Source organism: Mauremys reevesii, linkage group 5, assembly GCF_016161935.1.
Source record: "Mauremys reevesii isolate NIE-2019 linkage group 5, ASM1616193v1, whole genome shotgun sequence".
Classification (NCBI taxonomy): domain Eukaryota; kingdom Metazoa; phylum Chordata; order Testudines; family Geoemydidae; genus Mauremys; species Mauremys reevesii.
The window spans coordinates 97,073,886-97,097,552 of record NC_052627.1 but is presented as its reverse complement, the minus strand read 5'-3'; the positions used below and the strand labels follow the sequence as shown (position 1 = coordinate 97,097,552).

General features: G+C 39.3%; 1 protein-coding gene across 7 annotated transcripts in view; it reads left to right on the top strand.

Annotated features, from left to right (window-relative positions):
- Positions 1–23,667, top strand: part of TBC1D1 (TBC1 domain family member 1) — a 189,756-nt gene that overhangs the window by 108,854 nt on the left and 57,235 nt on the right. For 4 of the 7 annotated variants that reach the window (XM_039540595.1, XM_039540593.1, XM_039540594.1 and 1 more), the window contains 5 exons: positions 3,649–3,735; positions 6,994–7,229; positions 8,933–9,091; positions 11,254–11,373; positions 12,609–12,748. In XM_039540595.1, coding sequence (XP_039396529.1) covers positions 3,649–3,735; positions 6,994–7,229; positions 8,933–9,091; positions 11,254–11,373; positions 12,609–12,748 — 742 coding nt within the window. Of the gene's footprint in view, positions 1–3,648; positions 3,736–6,993; positions 7,269–8,932; positions 9,092–11,253; positions 11,374–12,608; positions 12,749–23,667 lie in introns of all 7 variants that reach the window. The other 3 variants (XM_039540596.1, XM_039540598.1, XM_039540597.1) reach the window with 3 other exon arrangements.

Genomic DNA, 23,667 nt, shown 5'->3' with positions numbered 1-23,667 from the left:
TTGGGCTTTGTAATGAAAATCATACCTTTCTAAGACTGAAGAAAAGAACAAATTAGTGGATAAAGAAGCAGTAAATATTATTTTTATGTGGACTTTTCAAAAACATCACAAGAGGCTTAAGGGAAGCTAAGGAGTTATGACATTAGCAAGAAAATTCTCTCATGGATTTAGAAACTGGTTAAGAGAAATAGAAAAATCTGTTCAATTTTTAACATAAGGAAATTAATAGTGGGCTGACCAAAGACCCTTAATAAGGCAGATTTTTAAAATAATATTTATTAATGACATGGGTGTGGGGGGGGGAATGAACAATATGGTGGCAAAAATCTGTAGATACCACAGAATTAATTGTAAATCAGGCCTAGAGAAGATTAGGAGGAACTTCAGAAGGAGCTTACAGAGATAGTTAGTTGGGCAATATGATGGAGGATGAAATTCAGTGTAAACAAGTGGCAGGTGATAAACATTGGAAGGAACTCTTTGAACCTTTACACACTGATGGTCTCTCGATTACCTGTAAACGCACTGGACAAAGATCCAGATATGGTCAGATGGCTGGCAATATTTGCTCAATACACCGCAGCAGTTAAAAAAACAAATAAGATATCAGGTTTTATTAGGATAAGAATGGAGAAAAATACTGAAAAGATTATAATGCTACCACTTAAACCTGTGGAATCCCTTTTCTCTGGATACTGTTTAATTTTGGTCTCCAAAAGGATATAACACAAAGTAGAAAATGTCCAGAAAATGGTCTAACAAGAATGATTAAGGGCTTGCAAAGATCTCTGTATGAAGTGAGATTGAACATTCAAGGCCGTTTAGTTTGGAGAGGTGATGGATAAAAGTTGACAAGATAAATTTTACAAAACAATGAATGGTAGAGAAGATTTATCATGGAGTGCCATTTATCCTTTCTCATAATACAAGGGCAAGGAGACGTTCAGTTAAATTAAGGGCAGGTCTACTCTAGAAGTGTTTTGCCAATTTAGCTATCCCTGAATACTGCACTGCCAAAGTACTCCTAACATGGATGCAGTTCATACTAGCAAAATTGCACTTTTACCAGCGTAGCTTATTACAGCTACCCACCCTGAAGCAAACTAAGCTCTCCCAGCAAAATCAGTTTTGCCAGGATAACTGGACATTTTTGCTTACAAATCACACTTCATCACTTCTCTGACCAACATAGCTATCCCAGAAAAAGTTTATCATATAGACTGGCCTAGGATGATAAAAGAAATGTGCCCTTACATGACATATGATAACATCTGAATAGCTCTGCCATAAAACCCTCTTGTGGACATTGCTATATCGGTGTAAAAGTGCCTGACTGGCATAAGTTATATTGGTACAAGTTGTGGACGGATATGTTGCACCAATATGATAATGGAGTGGAAAATGCACTTATAAAATTGGCAGATGACCCAGAGCAGGGAGGGGTTGCAGGCACTTTGGAGGACAGGCTTAGAATTCAAAGTGACCTTGACAAATTGGTGAATTGGTCTGAATTCAGCAAGATGAAATTCAGTAAAAGTACAAAGTACTACACTGGGGAATGAAAAATTAAATGCACAACTACAAAATGGGGAATAACTGTCTAAGTGATGGTACTGTTCAAAATTATCTGGGGGTTATAGTGGATCACAAATGGAATGTGTGTCAACAATGTGATGCAGTTGCAAAAAAGACTAACATTATTTTGGGGTGTATTAATGGGAAAGTCATATGTAAGACAAGGGAAGCAATTGTCCCACTCTACTTGGCACTGGTGAGACCTCAGCTGGAGTACTGTGTCCAGTTCTGGGTGCTACATGTTAGGAAATGTGTGGACAAATTGGACAGAGTCCAGAGGAGAGCGACAAAAATGATAAAAGGTTTAGAAAACCTGACCTGTGAGGAAAGGTTAAAAAAAAAACTGGGAATGTTTAGTCTTGAGAAAAGATGACCGAGGGGGGGACCTGATAACCATCTTCAAATATGTTAAGAGCCATTATAAAGAGGACAGTGATCAATTGTTCTCCATGTCCACAGCAGGTAGGACAAGAAATAATGGGCTTAAGTTAGATAATAGGGAAAACTTTCAAACTACCAGGGTAGTTAAGCTCTGAAATAGGCTTCCAAAGGAGATTGTGGAATCCCTTTTGTTGGAGGTTTTTAAGAACAGGTTCGACAAACACCTGTTAGGGTTGGTCTAGGTTTACTTGGTTCACAACCAACTCAGGTGTGCACCCCATATTAAAATGTATCTCAATCACCTGAGCAATGGTATGATCATAAACCACATCCTTGGATATGAGACTACCACCTCACCCTGGAACCCCATGGGCTATCATTAAACAATAACAACCCATACTCAATGGATTCCACCAGGGCCAGCTCCAGCTTTTTTGCCACGCCAAGTGGCAAAGCAGGGGGGAAAAAAAAGAGAAAGCCGATCGGCGGCACTTCGGCGGCGGCTCAATCATGTTGCTCCATTCTTCGGCGGCAATTCGGCAGCGGATCCTTCACTGCCACTGAAAACCCAGACGTGCCGCCCCTTTCCAGTGGCTGCCCCAGGCACCTGCTTCCTTCGCTGGTGCCCGGAGCCAGCCCTGGGTTCCACATCCTGAAATAAATCTTTTCCAAATCCTCTCTTCATGCTTTCAAACAACGCCCCCTCAACCTTGTCAAGCTTGGTCCTGCTTTAGTGCAGGGTACTGGACTTGATGGCTTCTTGAGGTCCCTTCCAGCCTCGCATTTCTATGATTCTATGAATATAACCGCATCTACATTAGGGCTTTTATTGGCATAGCTATGTCAGTAAAATAAATCATGCCCCTGATCAATATAACTATATTGATAAACCCTAAGATAGACAGTCCTGAGGCAAAAAGGTTAGTAAGATTCAGAAAAAGAATATTAATTATTCATGGTAATGATGATGTCAACAATTACTCTGTTGCAGCTGGAATAAAATTTCATACAGACTTTAACCTTTGTGCTTCAGAACTACTAGCTGCCTGTGGTCAAGAGCATGTTTGCTCCATAGACATACAGCTGCATAGCTACCCATTATCAGGTTTCTATGCACTCCTCTGGGTAACCTAATAGGGCTGCAGTCCAAGAGATTGTACCAAACTCTATGGATTTTCACTCTGATCTAGAGACATGAAATCAGTATAACAGAGGTGATGTTTGTTGGGAAAGTCTACATGAGTCCAGTGTGCTGATGTAATCTTCAGTCCTCTGTACTAGTCAGTTCCTATCTTTGCATTATGATGGAGATAGACCATAAAATGAATTTTCACATTAGGCTAAGGGAGGTGCTGTAATCATATTTGTAATTCAATCTCAAGCACATGATTATTCAAACCCTTTCTACATATATATTTTGTAGGATATGATGCTGCCAATAGCAGTCCTGGCTGAAAAAATAATAATTTGACCTGCATGAGTGTATTAATTACTAGGGTCCTTAAAATATTTGTGGCCTTCCTGAAGGAAGCACCTGTTTCTTGTGGAGAGGCAAGTTATTCTTAGGCATTTCAGGAAATTGAATTTGATACTGGCAGAATCAGTGATTTAACAGTTCCAGCAAGGATGTTCTGTTGGAATGCAATTTTTTGAGTTCTAATTCTGATTGCTTCATATACTTTATTTCTAAAGGGTAGTAAAGCCAGAGGTTCACTAGAAAGTTCTGGAAGTTTGGATTTGGACAGCTCCTTATCCAGTACATTAAGCAGCACAAGTAAAGTAAGTAATCACCATAATGATTGAATAAATTGAGAATCTTCTGATAACTTTTTTTGTAAAATTAGCTACAATTATATGATGTGTAGGTGTAATCAATCTATTTTAATGTCTTATATTTGTTATTTTGTTAATGTCTTGTATTTGTTATTTTTTCATGAATTCATGAATAAAAAATCCAATTGATTGTGTGGGAAGAAAAACAAAACACCAGACATGAAAAATGTAGCTATATGAATAATATGGTACAATTTGGTGCTAAGAATGTGGGGTTTTTTTTTCTACCAAGGGGTGCTCTGGTCTTGCATTCTGGCCCAGAGGGCAGATCCTTAGTCCCATGCAGAGCCACATAGAAGTCAATGGTGCTTTGCCCATGATATCAGCTTGCAACATCAGGGCCTAAATTCTGCCTTCTGCTCACCCCATTCCTGTAGGCAACTTAAGAAATGTGGGTAACCTACTCAGGTGTGCACTCCACATTAAAATGCATCTAAATCCCCTGAGCAGTGATATGGTCATAAACCCCATCCTTGGATATGAGACTACCACCCCACACTGGAACCCCTATGGGCTATCATTAAACAATAACAACCCATACTCAATGGGTTCCACATCCTGAAAGAAATCTTTTCCAAACCCTCTCTTCATGCCTTCAAACAACACCCCCTCCATCCTTGTCAAGCTAATCGTCAGAAACAAGCTCCCCACTGACTAGGACCCACCAAGTCAAAGAAGCACCAGTCCCTGCCATAACAGCAGATGCAAAACCTGTGGACATATTTCCACTGCTACAATGATCAATACTCGCCACAACACACCTTTTAAGATCCATGAGTCCTACGCATGGCTATCACAGTTTGTGGTGTACCTCATCCAGTGCATTAAATGCCCCGATAATCACTATATGGGTGAAACCAGATCATTACTAATGGCAAGTCTACAAGAGCAATGGCAAGTACTTTTCGGCTGGCGTAGTTAATCCACCTCCCCGAGAGGCAGTAGGTATGTCAACGGGAGAAGCTCTCCCACTGACATAGTGCTGTCTACATTGGGAGGTTAGGTTGGTATAACTACACCGCTCATGGGGGGGGGGGGGTTATGAATTTTTCACACCCCTGAGCAACATAGTTATATTGATACAGGTCTGTAGTGAAGACCAGACCTAAGCTCTTGAATGAACGCACACAGAAAAATCATAAAAGACAAAAACACTGTATTACCCTTAGGCGATCACTTTTCACAAAACAAACACTCCACATCTGATCTTTCAGTCCTTGTCCTTAAAGGAAACCTGCACAACACCTCAAAAACATGAGCCTGGGAGCTTAAATTCATACCTTTGCTAGACACTAAAAATCATTATCTAAATAAAGACAGTGGATTTATGGTTTATTACAACAATCTGAAACCCTCTAATCCACCCCCCCCTTTTTTTTTTGTCCTGTGACTGCAGGGGTGTTAATGTGCCACTTCACATTGAATGGTCTCTCATAATGTGCTAATTACTTGTGCTAAACAATCTGTTCTACCTTGTTTAGCTGTGACACTCAGAGACTATGTCTGCACCGCACTTACATCAGTAAAACGTTTGTCAGTCAGCGATGTGAAAAAAAAAAACAACAAAAAAAACCCCACCCTTCTGACTGACAAAAGTTTTACCAAAGTGCCGGAGTGGACAGTGCTTTGCCCGCCAACAGAGCTATCGCTCTTCTTTGGGGGTGATTTTATTTTGTCGGCAGGAGACCTCTCTCCTGCTGACAAAGAGCAGCTACACCGCGTATCTTACAGCGACACAGCTGCCGCTGTAAGATGTGCAGTGTAGACATAGCCTAAGTACCTTTCACAGACCTGAAGAAGATCTCTGTGTACCTCGAAATCTTCTCTTTCACCAACTGAAGTTGGTCCAATGAAAGATATTACCTCTCACCTTGTCTCTCTCATAAAGAAACAGCAATTTTGAGTTAACATGTTGAGAGATCATAATGGAATTTCTTATCCTGGCAGCTTCTCCAAGAGATGGGAACTGATATCTCCATGTCACTTTCTCTTTTTCAGAAATTTTAGGCATTTAGATTATAAATTATCTCTTTCCTGGTGCTAAGAAAAGATGGGGTTAATTTGGGCAATTATTCATTTTCTAAGATTGCAACAGTGAACATAAATGATATGTCAGCTTCAGGACTGTTGATTCCAATGTGGTGATTAGTTAACACCACTGAAAGTAAATGCAACTTTTTGGATTTCAGTGGGAGTTGTACATTCACAAGGACTACAGAATTCAACTTCTAAATGTAAAGAATTTATATATTGATGGTATGGTTTGAGATTCTAGTAAAGTAAGTTAAATATGAAGCAGAGAGGAAGGATGGTCTTGTGGTATGGCCACTGACAAGTCAGGAGGCCTAAGGTCAGTTGTTGGTTCTGTCATAAGCTTCCTATGTGACCTTGAATAAGTCCTGACTTGAGTGGGTGACAGTTCCGCTCCTAGTGTGCCTATGCCTCAGTTCTCCATTACAGGTTTGTTGTGAAGATAAATTCATTATTTGTGAGGAGCTCAGATATGATGGGCATAGGGTCAATATGAGTACCTAGATAGACTCATGCATCTGCATTTGTAATCATGGGTGATTTTTTTTTTTTAAGAAAAAGATCCAATAAAAAGTTCAGTTATATGTTAAATCTTCAATGTAAGTGGATTCTGTGTAGTCTGAAATGCTTTCATGACAATAACATATCATATATTCATTTGCCCCTTTCTTGTCTCAGGTTTTCCTCTTCAAGTATTGAAGATAACTACTATTCAGCCTTTTTCCCCCTCTGTAAAGCATAAATATAATAGCATGTGTCTGCCTTGCTGATTAGTAATGAAACATTAAAGGTTAGGTCGTTGTGTGAGATACCATGGCCTAAATGTTCAAACTATAGTGTCTAAAGTTAGGTATCTAAATAAGAGTTGTCTGACGTGGAGAATTGTTGAGCTTCCACCAGCATGTTGGGAGATGCAGGTTCTCAACTGTATTTGAAAATCTCAGCCACTCTTATTTGGGTGCCTGAGTTTAGGCAGGAAAGCTTGTAAGCGTTGGACTGTATTTGTTTTCAGGAAATGTTCAACTGGGACTAAAAGTAGTCTTCTTTAGAAATAAATGTCTTTGTAGCAGGAAGGAGATTTGTTTATTGTGTCAAAAATAGGCCTGGGATAGAGAACCTCACATTATTATTTATAAATCATATTTTACATGGGTAATATTTTTATATTGCTAGGAACCATCTTTGTGTGAAAAAGAAGGCCCACTTCCAGAGACTCCTGCCAAAACCAATGGATCTGTGGGAGATCTCTCCAGTGACCCAGTTAGTCACCCCATCGAGCAGCCTGATAAATTACCTCAGCATGGCTTTCGCCGGCGAGCAAACACATTGAGTCACTTGCCTATCGAATACCAGGAATCTTTGGAACCAGTTGAAACATCACCATCTGTTCCACAAAGGAAACTTATGAGGTATCATTCAGTGAGCACAGAGACTCCTCACAAGCGAAAGTAAGACTCGTTTTAAAAGCAGGATATTGTTTGATAGATATTTGGGGCAAATTATGGGATGTTCATTGCATATCAGGTATGTTCATTTAGCAAAAGAGAAACATAATGCTTAGTGTTAGAGCAGTGTGTCATCCGCTTAAAACATGTTATATTTAAGAGCATCTTCTCTGCTCATTTGGTATCGTTCAAGAGGGAGACGAAATATGAAACTTTCAATTTCACAGTAAGTGTCAGAAAGCCATTTTACTACACAAGCATGATATAAGTGGATGATGAGAGGTTAGTTTGCCTGTGCAACCAATGAGAAATAGTTCTTGCTGGGTGTATCTGAGAGCAGTCTAAATAATATCTGGTTCTTGTGGTGCCTCTCTGTTTCATATTTATGAAGAGGAATCCTGTTTAAAAAATGATAAAATTCTCTAATCGGTGTCAGAGGACAGACTCCTGGCTGGTTAAAACTGGACAGTGCAATAAAAGCAATTCTTGATTAAGCTGCAAAGTTTCACTGACAAAAATAAAATTTTAATAGTCTTCTTCAGATGTCCTCCTTTAAGGGCTTGCTTTTACACCCATGAAATCTCACTAAGCTTTATGGGACTTCCCCTCTACCACCCCTCTCCTTCCCTCTCTCTCTGGCTTTTTCCAGTTACTGTGGAAACATTCTTGTCTGTAGACTTCTGTTTCTCTGCCAGAACTGCTGGTTTACACAAGCTAGACAGTAGTAAATCTGTCTCTGTGCTGGCTCACTTTTCCTGCAGAAGGCAGAATGGTTAAGGTAAATGCTCGAGATAGATGATGACAGTGAAAAAAGAGAATGTTGTTATTTAAAAGGAAACATAACCCAAGTTGCCTTTTTGTCCCTTCTTTGAACCTTTTTGTTCTTTAAATGCTAAATGGCTTTTGTGGTGCAATTTAGCACTTGTTGGTTTAACTTTACAAGTGCCTCCTTAAAACTTTCTACTTGCTTCTGCTTTCTCAGTTCATTCCTATTTTACTGTGGGACTATAGCTAAACGTTGAATATATGTTTAATTTCCTTTGCCATTCCTGTTTTGGTCCCATCCTAGGACGTCAGTGGGAGCAGCTGAGAACACTTAATCCTCAAAGGATTGGGCTCTTAGTGGTATACTCCAGCAAGCTAATAAAAGCAAGAAGTACACAATGTTGGGAAAATGGAGCTCTCAGAAAAATTTGTAGGATAAAATTTTCAAAAGTGCCCAAGGGATTTAGGCCCAAATCCCAATAACTTTCAATGAGATTTAGATTACTAAATTACTTAGATTCCTTTGAAAAATCTTAGCCCCGGTTTACAGGTAGTTTCCACAGTGCATGTAGACACCATCCTGCAAGATGCTGAGCATTTTGGCCCCAATCCAGTGAAGCACTGGAACACGTGTATAAATTTAGGCATGTGCTTAAGTACCCTGCTGAATCAGGGCCTGTAAGCAAACACTTCTGTACTTTGATGGATTAGGTTACAGTGCTCCGGGCCTTGCAGATAGAGCTGTAAATCAGAAATTTATGTAATTGTTACCTGGCAGTAGTAGGACATTTTAAAATGAGGCTAGATAAGCAATCTCATTTCATTTTTCTCTGTTTCTGAGATTTGTTCTCTCTCTCTTTCTTACCTCATCCCCCCCACATGGCTGGAATCTCACTGTTCAGTTTGAGCACATCTGTTGGCAAGTCTGAAAGCTGTTCTGGTCAATCTTCAGCTCCCTCTCCTCTAGCTCGTCTTAATCCCTCGGCCTCTTCACCCACTTTTTTAAAATATCTAAAGCATAATTCAAGCAGAGAACAATGTGCGCATGTTGCACAAAAGAGGTGAGAAAGCAGCTGTATATAGTTTGAGGAGTGTTTGTTTTATTGTATCATAAACACACAACACTGCATTATCCTCACTCACTATGTGCACAGTGACTTAATAATAATAATAATAAAAAATAATAAATAATTAATAAAATCCTACCAGAGGGGATGTGTTTACATGAGGGGAACATAAACTCCTCTCCTAATGCTTTGTAGCACTGCATTTTATCATAGGGCACTTGATCTAATTTTTCATTTTGACTGAATGAAATTACTTCAGGTGCTCTCACACAGCTGATATGTTGGGGTCAGTTGCTCTTGTGATGAATCAGAAAGCAGCGCTGGTTAAACTGTGCCTGAAACTTAGATGCCAAGGACTCTCACACCTCTCTGTTTCTCCAGAATTTTTCAGTTTCACTCTCTGCTTTGTTCAAAGTAACACTGATACTGGTCCCTGCTCCTTGTGATTGAAAAGGAGAGAGGGAGAAAGTGACTTGCTAACTGTTGGAAATTTGACCAAGTAAAAAGGGTAATAAAAGTCTGACTTGTGGAGAGTCATTCAGCATCATAGAATATCAGGGTTGGAAGGGAGGTCATTTAGTCCAACCCCCAGCTCAAAGCAGGACTAATCCCCAACTAAATCCCCAAATGGCCCCCTCAAGGATTGTACTCACATCTCTGGGTTTAGCAGGCCAATGCTCAAGTCACTGAGCTATTCCTCCCATACCATCAAGTGATAGTTTGATATTCTTGCCCTTAGAGCCAAAGCATTTGTGGAGAGAAAAATTACAGACAGGGCTACTCACTCTGCCATTCCACCTTATGGTCAGAAGACCAGCTGCTCCCTAAAACTAGAGATGGGTGAAATTTTTTGGATGAATAATTTATTCACCAAAAACTCAATTTTAATCAACCTGAAACTGTTTGTGACTGTCATGTGAATTCACCAAATAGTTTGTCAAAACATTTTTTCTTTTGGGCCTAGGCACTATTCACAAAACAGAAAGAGATGGGGAAGCGGTGTCGCCACGACCTCCCTTATACCATTTATCACAGTGGCTAGGGCCCACACTTGGAATGTGGGAGACCAGGCTTCAATTCCCCCTTTTGCCTGTTGTGGAAAAGAGATTTGTTCTTGTGTTTCCATCATTGCAGAAGAGCATCCTAGCCATTGGGTTATGGCATATTCTGGTGTGGGGGATCTCAATCTCATGCTGAATCTGTCCCACTGTGTATAAATAATTTGTCATTGGAGTAGGGTCAGGAACTTGGGTCTCCCATGCGAGCATTCTAACCACCAGGCTATAGAATAATTCCTTCTAGCTCAATGGCTATTCAAATGTTTTTTTTATACAAAGTGGAACAGCTTCAACAAGAGAGACTTAGAGACCCATACAGAATAACTCACCCCAAGTAGTGTATTTTGGTATGATTTCTTAGTTCTTAGCAATGTTACCTTTTAGTTACCACATGCCAGATGACTTTATCAGCTTCAATTCCAGACAGAAATTGTCACTAACTCAGCTGCTCTTGTTAAACCACTACCCATTAATGTTCCTCTGAGTGCCGTAGGAGCTTCATGTAGATAGTTTAGGAGACAAAGGTTGGGAACAAGAGTTATATTTGCTGAAATGCTTCTAGATTTGATTGGTGCTTCTACCTGTCACACAAGAGTAACAAACCTAAACAATCAGATGCTGAAAATTCTATTGTCGTGTGAAAGTTACTATGTTTGTAGGCACTTTTGCATAGTCAGCTTATTCAGTTGATGCCCTCCCTCCCCATACCAGTTACAGAAGTGTCAATTTTTTTTCACCCCCACCCCTCCAAAAATGTGGGACACTGGAACATGTGCCTACCAATTTTAGCAGTTGTTCGGCTATAGAATAGCCATGAATTCTTATAGGATTAAATAAATATGGTTGAAACATGGGTGATGAATCCTTGAGCATAGCAGACAATTAATTCATTAAAGTATATTAATACTGGAACAGTTAGGTGACCCAAATATGATTTCAGAGTAGAACTTGTTACACAATTTTAGTTTTTACTTTATTTTCCTTGGTATTCATGCCTGAAAGTATTTTTGTTTTGAAGCTTGCACTGTGTATTTTTTTTTATTCTGCATATTTACACTTTCTCATTCTAAACTGCACTTTTCCCAACTGCACTCTCAGCACCTCCTACCGTATTGCCCTACGGAAAAAGCTTCATTCTTCTTCCTCTGTGCCAAATTTCTTAAAATTTCTGGCTCCTGTAGATGAAAATAACACCTCTGACTTTAGGAGCGCAAAAAGGTAGGGTTCTGTCTTTAAGCCTGGAGGTAAAACTGTATCATTCAAAGGATTCTTTGTTTTAATTTTGAGAGCACTTTATGTGTTTGTAGAAATTAATAATTTATCATTCAGTTGCATGTAATAGATGAAGTAAGCTAAATGAGGATGCCATCAAAGGTCTGGAGGTTACCATGGTTTCTGTTCTATAATGACTATGGATCTGCTGTCCATTTCTGAACCCAGATGTCGTGATAATACAACTTTAATTCCCACTATCTGACTACTCCTACCCAAAGGGGCATATTCATATTACCAGTTCACCATTAAGAAAATACAGGGTACATCCCACACTACATCAATGTTCTCAGGCTGGAATGAGCCTATTGAAATGGTTCCTGGCCTAGAAAATCAGTTACTACCATTGCTCTTTGAAGTTTATTTGTCCCCTTCAGCGTTCAACACAAATTCCCACAACACTCTCAATCCATGGTAGCTGAAAAGAAAAATAAAGAATGATTTGAGTTCCTAGAAGAGGTAACAGTGGGATTTTTAAATGGACAGATATCATTGTTGTTCATTATTTATTTCTGAATTTTAACAAAACGCTCTTTGTGAAGCCTGTCAGTTAGACCAAAGGAATAGAAGGCTGGATTTCTGGGGACTATTTTTAGCTCTGTGACTGATTTTTATTGTGTGACTTGGAGAAAGTCACTTAACCTCTATGTTACTTAATTTATGTATATGAAAAAGGCTTATGATATGCATCTAATTCACAGGGAGTTGAGAGTTTTAACTGATGTTAATAGAGCTCCTTGAGATCCACTAATTAAAGGGATTAGAGAAATGAAAAGTGCTGTTAACAAATAATGTAAAGGTTTGTTAGTGTGTATACGCACTGTTTTCACTGTTCTGTATGTACACCTGCTACAGATTGTGTATTTAGGTATTATCACAAAATAAATTATAAAATGTTGACAATAAGTTCATTAAATCTTGGAAAGCAAATTCTGCACAAAGCCATATGCCCAATCACTAACTTGAGTGATACATATGCCCTTGTGCAGGCCTGCAGCAATGGGGTGAATTTCACCCATTTAACACAGGGAGGCTGACCCAGCATGTGCGGGGGACACAGCCTACCTTCCTTGATAGCTTTGTTTTTTATGTCCACTGAAACCTAACACTTCAGTGTCATTGGACGACTCTTGTGTCTGTCATAACTTATTCATAAGCCATTCTGTACTCTGTAATTTTAGTGACTATGAGTCTAAACAAAGCCAGCTGGATGTTGGCAATGACACCCCTATAAGGACTCGCCGGCATTCATGGAGACAACAGATATTCCTTCGAGTGGCAACTCCACAGAAAGGATGTGATTCTCCCAGCCGACATGATGGTAAGATCCATATCTGGCTGCACGTAAACAGCCCTAAATGACCACTGAAGTACTAATCTCCTGTACCTATGTTTGCTAAGTAGGGTGGTGACAATTTAAACAGCTTGAGGAGAACTACCTGTATTAATTTTTGGTTGCTATTTAATCAGCTGCCAGGTGGCTCATTTCCATTGTCAGTTTCCCACCCTCTTTTGTGTCATAGCATGGCTTACTGAGCTATGGAGCTTTTATTTTTCAACTCTAGGTTATATCTACAATAATATCTGCGACTGTATTACACCAGCTAGCTAAAGAAAAGTGGGGGGCAGAGGATGGGGCATACCTTGTTATACCTATTTCCTTTAATTAATTCTGTGAAAATAATTGTTTTCTCAGTGATGCCTTTTAGTACAGAGTGTGGATCACTATGTATCATCAAAGAAACTACAGTATCTCTATGTATTGGCGTATTGGCCATAGAACTGAGCTCTCAAAGGCAAAATTCACATCTACCTGGTGCAAAGGGATGTAACATTTCTGATTACAGTGGAGTTGCATCTGCTTAAAACTGGTCTGAATTTAGCTCTAACTATGTACCCTCAGTCCATAACATTTGCCTTCTTTAAACCTTCATCTTAAATAGTAATTTCTTATCTCCGTCCTCTTAATTTCTTCCTTTAATTCCTTTAAGGAATCTGAACCGATTGTGGATGGACTTTTAAAAAAAATAGAGCAGGGGTCAGCAACCGCTGGCACGTGGCTCGCCAGAGTAAGCACCCTGGCGGGCTGGGCTAGTTTGTTTACCTGCTGTGTCGGCAGGTTTGGCGGACCGCGGCTCCCACTGGCCGCGGTTCGCCGTCGCAGGCCAATGGGGGCGGCAGGAAGCAGCGAGGGATGTGCTGGCCGCAGCTTCCCGCCAGCCCCATTGGCCTGGGACAGTGAACTGCGGCCAGTGGGAGCCTCGATCAGCCGAACCTGCTGACACAACAGGTAAACTAACTGGCCCGGGCCGCCAGGGTAAGCACCCTGGCGAGCCACGTGCCAGAGGTTGCCGACCCCTGAAATAGAATATGGTTGTGGGAAGTGCTGAAAATAAAAAACTCTCTCCCACAGAGTAGCTAGGGAAGTTTTGCCTACCTCTAATTAGGTGGTGTTCATTACTGTGAATTTCTTAAACCATTTTTAGAAATCTTATAGGGAGTTTCCATAAGGCACACCAAGAACAATGAAAAGGGAGTCTTGTCCCAAAAGGCTTTTATTATTTTGGACTAAAAGTTGAACAAGCAAAAATGAAACTGAAGACCATTACCCATAGATTTGCTGTATGGTTTTTCTCTAAAGCATCACCCCAAAGCTCACTACTTTCAGTTCCAAGTGCAAAGCACAATTCTTCAACCTGGCCTTATGAAGCACTAGGTTTTTATTACAGAACAAACAAAGACAAATCCTTACACCTTTTTCCCTGCTGGAAAGAGCAGAGGAATGGAAAAGTCACAGTACATGACAGATACTAATCTTAATTCATTGCTCACAAGTGCTCAGATACCATGGTGAGGGCACAGTATAAGAACCTGAATAGAATAGGGATATAGAGTGCTGCTTAACTTGAGCTATGCAGTGAATCTGCTAAGTTTTGCAAGTTTGACGTCCTTGACAGAAATAGTCTTACACGTGATTTCAAAGTTTCTCTTTTTAAAAAAGAAATACCACCTAGATTGCCTGTTCTGGCTCTTCCTCTGGGGCTTGACTGTGCACTGCAGCAGCAAGATACTGTCTTAACAATCTACAGCTGAATAAACATTGTAGCTGCAGAAATAAGGGAAGCTAAGATGTGAGCAGTAAGTATTAATTAGGGGAACTATTTACATGATTTAGTCATTTTTTCCCCTTTTCTGTGTAAATATATGTGGATTTCTTTCTCTTCCCTCATGTATATACCTATTTATAAATAGAAACCAGAGTGTTAAACTCATTCACTATAGCTTACTATTCATTTTTTCTACTTTGACTTTCTTACTAATGTAAGATATTTACCTTTTGTGCATCTCTTACTCCCAAGGGTTTATCATGATGGACAATTAAGACTAGCTTAGTATATGCACAACTGCTCTACTTTATCTTGACTTCTTTTAAAAGAACTTGCTAACTTCAGCAGCAGACAAATTGGTTGAAATATAGTAAAGAATAGAATTATAAGATACAAAGATAAACATGATATGTTGAGAAAGAGTCAACATGGCTTTGGTAAAGGAAAGTCATGCCTCACTAATCTGTTAGAATTCTTTGAGGATGTAAACAAGCATATGGACAAGGGTGATCCAATTGATAGAGTGTACTTGGATTTTCAGAAAGCCTTTGAAAAGGGCAAACACCAAAGGCTCTTACGTAAAGTAAGCAGTACTCCTGGGGGAATTCTGCACCACTGTGCAATGCAGAATTTTGCAGAAATTAATGTTTTTTGCACAGAATTTCCTTCCCCGCACAGAAATGGACTGTAGTGCTGCTGGTTGCCACTAGGGGTCAGCTGGGTTTGGGAGGGAGTGGGTTAGTGTCTGGGGTGGGGGGGGAGCCACGGCTGCATTCTGGGAGGGAGGGGAGCTCGTGTCTAGGCTGGGGAGGCCACGGCTGGGTTCTGGGAGGGAAGGGATCTGGTGTCTGGGCTGGGGGCGGGCACGGGTAGGCTTGTGGGGGAAGGAGGTTTGGGTGTATTGGCTGCGGGGGGCCCTCTGGGTGGACTCCGGGGGAGGGGTTGTTGGTGGCTGGCCCCCCAGCTGGGCTCTGGGGTGGGGGTGGGTGCAGAGAAACAGGAACTGGGTTGGTCATGGTGTTTCTTTAACACTCTACTCTTGAGGGAATTCTTGTGTGTGTCTGTGTTGTTAGAGACATACTTGCTGACAGGTGTTTTGAAATAGAGTGACCAGACAGCAAATGTGAAAAATCAGGACAGGGGGTGGTGGGTAATAGGAGCCAATATAAGAAAAAGACCCCAAAATTGGGACTGTCCCTATAAAATCGGGACATCTGGTCACCCTAGTTTTGAAATAAATTACCAAAATAATTGAAACTGGTGTGATTATGTAGTATTATTTTGACAAATAAAATTTGCAGAATTTTATAATATAGTGTGCAAAATTTTTAATTTTTTGGTGCAGAATTTTTAATTTTTGGTGAAGAATTCCCCAGGAGTAAAGCAGTCATTGGATAAGAGGGAAGGTCCCCTCATGAATCAGTAATTCGGTACAAGATAGGGAATAAAAATTAGGAGTAATGGACAGTTTTCACAGTGGAGAGAGGTAAATAGTGGTGTCCCCAAAGGATCTGTACTGGCTCCTATGCTGTTCAACATATTCAGAAATCATCTGGAAAAAAGGGTAAACAGCTGGGTGGCAAAGTTGGCAGACAATAACAGATTACTCAAGATAGTTAAGTCCAACACTGACTGCGAAGAGTTACAAAGGGATCTCACAAAACTGGGTGACTGGGCAATGAAATGACAGATGAAATTCAATGTTGATAAATGCAGAGTAATGCACATTGGAAAACATAATCCCAACTCTACATAAAAAATGAGGGGTATAAATTAGCTTTTACCACTCAAGAAAGAGATCTTGGAGTCCTTGTGGATAGTTCTCTGAAAACATCTGCTCAATGTGCAGCTGCAGTCAAAAAAGTTAACAGAATGTTAGGAACCATCAGGAAAGGGATAGCTAATAAGACAGAAAATATCATAATGCCACTATATAAATGCATAGGACACCCCCATCTTGAATACTATGTGCAGTTCTGGTCACCCCAGCTCTAAAAAAGATATATAAGCATTGGAAAAAGTACAGGGAAGAGCAATAAAAATGATTAGGGGTATTAAACTGCTTCCAAATGAGGAGAGATTAAAAAAGCCTGGGACTCTTCGGTTTAGAAAAGATACAACTAAGAAGGGGACCCGATAGACGTCTATAAAATCATGAATGATATGGAAAAAGTGAATAAGGAAGTGTTATTTATCACTTCACATAATACAAGAACCAGGGGTCACCCAATGAAATTAATAGGTAGCTGATTTAAAACAAAGAAAAGGAAGTATTTCTCCACACAGCACACAACACACTGTGGAACTCGTTGCCAGGAGATGTTGCGAAGGCCAAAAGTATAACTGAGTTTAAAAAAGAATTAGATAAGTTCATTTGAGGATAGGTCCATCAATGGCTATTAGCCAAGATGGCCAGAAGCACAACCCCATGCTCTGATGTCCCTAAACCTCTGACTGCCAGAAGCTGGGACTGGATGATGGGGTGGATCACTCGATAATTGCCCTGTTCTGTTCATTCCCTCTGAATGGCGCCAGTGACTTGTCAGAAGACAGGATATTGGGCATGATGGACCATTGGTCCAACCCACTATGGCCATTCTTACGTTCTTATATTTTGCACAATTCCTGTCTGGATAGTTTTCATGCAATAATGGGGTAATAAACTTTCATGCTTCAGGCTATAAATTGATTGCAGCAGTTCTGTGACAATGCACTTCGTAGGGGATGTGGCCAACAGAAAGGTGGTGTAGCTGGAATGCTTCTGCACTCTAGGAATAGTTAATTGCCTGAACAGCCTCATAATCTGGGGTAGTGAAAAAGACAAGCTTGCCCAGACCTGAGAATCAGGTCAGTAGAATTTCAAAAGGATGAAACCAACCATCTTCTATAAAAATTACTCTTAAACATATAGCGTGTAAAAGGAGGTTGTCCTTCCTATAGACGTTCTAAATCAGCCTGAAGAACTGAATAGAGCACTTTATACTTGCTGTGTACCAGCCATATGTTGGTTTTAAAAAATATTATGGAAAAGACCGAGTTCTCTATTAAACTTCATAGGATAAATTGGGTGTGGGTGTAAATGTCACAAACCATGGAACCTTTCAAGCTTTACATCTCTAGATCAAAAAATAAAAATAGGCAGATCTAGATTGGAGTGACGCTTATTTGAGTAGTTTTGTACAAGCAAATGACCCAGTGAAAGGCTTGTTAAAATGAATGTTCTGTTGGCTGCTGCTAGATATACTCCCTTGTTAAGTACCTAATAGAATTATAGTAAATAATAATTAACATAAAGTAGGAAGAACTGTTGTTCACAATCACAAGAACAGTCCTGGTGAGTTAGTCTTGTGAAAAATGTGTCCATGAAGCCCTCTTTAATATCCTTTCTTTTTCTGGTAATCCAGTCTGAGCAGGAAGGAACATTGCCATGTGACTATTTCCCAGCCACATGCCAAAAGCAGTCTAAGACATGGTTTGTGGACACAGGGTTTGTAAAGTGTTAGAACAGTTTCAAAAAACAAATTAATACAAAAACAAATGTTTGTTTATGGATAAGAGAGCAAAATATGTTGAATAAATTTACTGTGAATAGCTGTAGTTGTATGAACACTAGGTGGTGTTGTTTCTCGTGCTAGAACTGTTGAGAATTCATATTAAATTTGTATGCTACTGTTTTGTTTTCTCTGTCTTTCTGGTGTTGTGTTCCTAGTGGAAAATGTAGTTTCTGATCTTAGTCCTTTTATGCATTATGACTTGCTACAGTATTTCTTCTGAGAGCAGAATAATCTGGCTCTTCATTAAATTCTAATCTTTTGTCTGTTTCTAGGGAATGACTAAATCCTCAAAAGAAACATCACAAACAATCCTTTGAAAATGTTCAAAAACGTTTAGAATTCCTGGATTTGTAAGTTATGCTTCTCTGAGCCCCAGCTTGCAGTCAGATTCACACAGACTGTCCTTGCACCTGTATGGAGCCTCACTGATTGTGCTCAGAAACGTTAAGTGCAAGGGTCTGCTTCTCTGGATCTAATTGCAGGTGTGGGGGCCTTAATTTGCTAGTTAGCCCTCTTTCTTAAATGGCTGAAAAGATTAAATCCTGGTGCTGTGGTATATTTTCATAGTTTTATTGCCAGTTTCAATTCTTGATTTAGTACATAATTTTTCAGAATTTATCATAATGGCTACATATTCAAACACTACATCAAAAATTCTTAGTAGAGATTAACATAAAAATAAAATATCAGGTTTAAATAGACGTGTATATAATCTCCTGGAATAAATGGTGGGGAAACAATCCATTTTTTCTACTGAAAGTATCTTGCTGGCAGCTGTGAGTGGTGTTTTAGTAATGGAGGGTTAATAAGGTTTTTATGACAGCTCTGTCAGTTTCAGATTCGAGAATGAGTGATGATCTGTTTTGGGATGGGCATTATAGTGGGATATCATATAAGAATCAAACCATAATTTCGGAGAATGAGAAATTCAGTACTGCTTAGCAGTACTCAGAATTTCAGAGAAGGCTTTCAGATGAAACAAAGAGACTACTTTTCCAAAGTAATTATACCACACTTGGAAATCTGACTCCCTGCGTGTAAGAATTACTTCAATTTAAAAAAAAAATACCAAAAAAAAAAGCATATTAGAAATAAAATCTTTTCATCAGGTTTCCAACTCTGACAAACTAGTGGTGCTTGAGATAGACTATATTATAGCATTAATATTACAGCATATTGGTGAACAGTAGGTCCTAAAAAATACTTCTGCTTTGTAGTGTTAGAAAAGTCTCGGAGGAATCCTGTTCTCCAAGCTTGCCAGTTTATTTGGTAAGTGGATAAACAAAGACTATTTCAGTTTTATCATTATTGCAAATAAACCTAAAACATTAGCAACTATTTGTAAAAATACTCATAAATTCATTTAGCAACAGTGCATAATGGCAAATACTTTAAGGATTGTATTTTATTTCTCTATTTGATGCACATAACTCAGAAAATGTATACAATTTGAGTCAGTGAATTATTTACTTGAAACTTTCTTCCACCACTGTTTTAACAACCCTTGTTTTCCTGCAGAGAGAACTATTATAGTTTTTCTTTTTTTACAATATTTAGAAATCCTAGTTTAAATATGTAGTATGAGGTTTTACTATTACCTAACTATAAGAAATCTTATCTTCTTATGTTTTGTAGCTTTATTTACCACAAAACCTTCCTCAAAGAAAATTTCTTCTCTACCTTAGTCTTACTCAAAATCTGTTTTGGGATATATCTATACTTAAAATACTACAGCAGCACATCTGCTCAACTGCAGCGCTTCAGTTTAGATGCTACCTACACTGACAGGAGCGATTCTCCTATCAGCATAGGTAGTCCATCTCCCCAAGAGGTGGTAGCTAAGTCAGTGGAAGAATTCTTCCATCCGCATAGCACTGTCTATATGGGGACTTAGTTTGGCTTAACTAGGCCACTCAAGGGTATGGATTTTTCACAACTGTGAGCAATGTGGTTATACTGATCTAATTTTCTAGTGTAGACCAGGTCTTAGAGTGCTACAGCTGGGCCCATGGGGAAGAAACTTCTAAGGACGCCTCCTGCAAACACACCCTCTGCTGGTGCCTTAAACTTGATGGGTCCAATTCATTAGCATACTTTGAAATGTACCTCCTCTTTTGGAGCCCATGTAGTGTATTGTCTTTTCAAAGGAGACAGATCTTTTTGAAATAGCTTTAGTTTCGAAACTCAGAATAGTTAAGCTGAGAGCTGACATTGGAACAAAAGAGTTTAGAGTCTGAAATATCTACTCTCACAAAAAGTTTGAGAGACAAGGTGGGTGAGGTAATATCTTTTATTGGACCAACTTCTGTTGCTGACAGAGAGACGCTTTTGAGCTTATAGAGAGCTCTTTGGTTTTCTTCCCTTCAGACACATAGCTTTCATGTACCCACATTGACCTGCTGGGCAGGATTATGGGTGTAGACTTTGCCACTTGTAATCCACTGGGATCTGACAGCTGGTGTGCCCATTGAAATGCCTGGGTTTTGATTTGTGAAGTCTTAATAACATAAGCAAATGAGGTGGATTTTATAAGCAGAATATAGTATTGCTTTGGCAGAATATAGCAAGTTCTTGGCTAGAAAACAAACAAAAAACCAAAACAGTTATCTTAAAATATACAGATTTTCAAAAGCTCCTCATTTAGCTATTCAGTTGTCTTCCTCCCCCGCCCTTAGAGCAGAGTATGAGACTAAAGGAATTTGTTACTTTAATATGGTTCCAGTTTTTGACTCTCCTGGAAGCAAAAGGACTCTGACTATTTTAGCTATATGTGCTTTATAGCGTTTGTTGAAGGTTAAAAACTCCAGACATGTATGCAAAATAATGCAAAATGCTGTACTTGTACATCTACAATTATAGCAGTAGATGCAGTTTCTCTTTGAGTTTGTATTACTAGCTGAATAGCATGCAGCATTGCCTCATGTTGTGATCATGTACGAAATAAACTGTTGAAATACATGCATGAAAACGTTTGGGAAGGCTTAAGGTTATTGTGAAATCTACTTCTTTGTGGAATTTAAAATGAGAGGTTGCAAAGAGTTTCCTATTTAAAAAAAATTAATTATTTTAAAGTGAGAAAAATGCAGCAAGAGAAAGTATGAATATTCTAGTGCACAAAAGAGAAAACTCCTCGGAAATTGTCCTCTCCGAGTTCAGACCAAGGCATATCTTGCTTAGTTTATAAACTCTGAAAAGGTCACATGTCCATGGGGATATGGCTGTAAGATAGCAATTCTTTTTTTCTGGTTTTGTATTCATGGACACCCCAGAGGGCAAGTTTGATGGGAGCAAGAATCAAACCCAGCTCTTCCACATATCTCTGTACAACACTATCCTTAGGCCTCCAGGCAAAACGTCTGATTATAGAGCCATGTAGCAATTCTGTAGACTGTAACAGGCTTACCAATGTAACACTTAACAGTCTAAGTTAAATTTCCTCCCCGTAATATTCTTTAAAACAAATAACAACAGAATCCTCTTTTCTACCTAAAATGTTGTGGTCTCTAATTGGATACAAATTTTATTCTGGATATTTGAGCTTAATTGAACTATGTGCTTCTGAGAGAATATTTTTTGAAAATAGGCTTTTTGAAAAGCCTGGTGGGTTTTTGGTAAAGTCATATTTAAAAAATGAGATTTTGTGACCAAGAAACTACTGGCGAATACAACAAAACTGTTCTCATTGATAACTAGTATAGGGAACTCATTTTATTTTTTGAAAAAAGGTTGAAGGCAACATTTTAGTGACTTGTTATGAAAGTATGAAACTCTGTGAGGTCCCAGCGATGTTTTCTATTTCTGTCTCTTCTCTTGAAGCTTATAAAGTCCAGTAGCATAGATTGCAAATTCTGTTACTCTAACAGATAAATATTGTTTGACTTCATTTGTATCACATTCAGTCACCAGTTTCCTTAGATTTTTCTCATGTGCTCTGTGACAATACTGTACTGTAGTGCCTTCTTTGTAATATTTTTTGGCCTATTGTTTTGTCTCTCTCATCCTTGCGCATGAGTTTGTTTAGTCTTCTCAGGGCAGGAGCTTGTTAATGCATATAATGAATTAACTCCACCCACATCAAGCTCAAGGGATTGGTCTGGATATAGGAGGGTGGAGCTGCTGCACAGATTCCATTCCAGCCTATAGGAAGACAATTGTGCAGGGGGTATAGTCTATTGGATAAGAGTAAACACTGATAATTTGGTCTGCTCCCAGCGTCTCCTTTCACAAGCAGTAGGATATGTGACCAGCACAGAAATCCTTTCCATGACAAGTATGAAGTGCACCGGTACTTTTGCACTTCAATGCCATCCCCAGCTCACACCTGTGCAGGGCAGTTAGTAATGAAAAGAGGGCCTTCTGCCAGCCCACCACACCACATGAATCTCTCCAGGTATGCTTAATTGGCGATCACAGGCTAGTGACGTAGAAGTATGATTATGAGAGCTAGTGGGGGGGAAAGTGGGTCAAAACTCTTTTTTAATGAAAAATGAATCAGTTTTGGGCAACTTAGAAATTCTCATGAAAATGTCCACCTTTGTTGAAAAACTGAAAATTTTCATGGAAATTTTCTATGGAACTAAGAGAAATTCAATGGAAAATGTAGACAACAATATTATTTTTTATGTAAAACAAATACAGTTTTTGGACCAGATGTAATCATTATAAAGCTAAAGTTCCTACCTCTGAATATAGAATCATAGGACCGGATGGGACCTCGAGAGGTCATCTAGTCCAGTCCCCTACATTCATGGCAGAACTAAGTATTATCTAGACCATCCCGGACAGGTGTTTGTCCAACCTGCTCTTAAAAATCTCCAATGACACAGATTCCATAACCTCCCTAGGCAATTTATTCCAGTGCTTAACCTCTCTGACAGTTAGGAAGTTTTTCCTAATGTCCAACCTAAACTGCCCTTGTTGCAATTTAAGCACATTGCTTCTTGGCCTATCCTCAGAGGTTAAGGAGAATAATTTTTCTTCCTCCTTGTAACAACCTTTTATGTACTTGAAAACTGTTATCATGTCCCCGCTCAATCTTCTGTTCTCCAGACTAAACAAACCTAATTTTTTCAATCTTCCCTCATAGGTCATGTTTGCTAGATCTTTAATCATTTTTGTTTCTCTTCTCTGGACTTTCTCCAGTTCGTCCATATCTTTCTTGAAATATGGTGTCCAGAACTGAAGACAATACTCCAGCTGAGACCTAATCAGTGCAGAGTAGAGTGGAAGAATTACTTCTTGTGTCTTGCTTACAACACTCCAGCTAATACATCCCAGAATAATGTTTCCTTTTTTTGCAGCATTGTTACACTGCTGATTTATATTTAGCCTGTGATCCCCTATGACCTCTAGATTCCTTTCTGCAGTGCTCCTTCTTATGCAGTGATTTCCCATTTTAAATGTGTTGTCCTACATGGTGTACTTTGCATTTGTCTTTTTTGAATTTCATCCTGTTTATTTCAGACCATTTCTCCAGTTTGTCCAGATCATTTTGAATTTTAATCCTATCCTCCAAAACACTTGCAACTCATCCCAGCTTGGTATCGTCGGCAAACTTTATAAGTTATTCTCTATGCTAT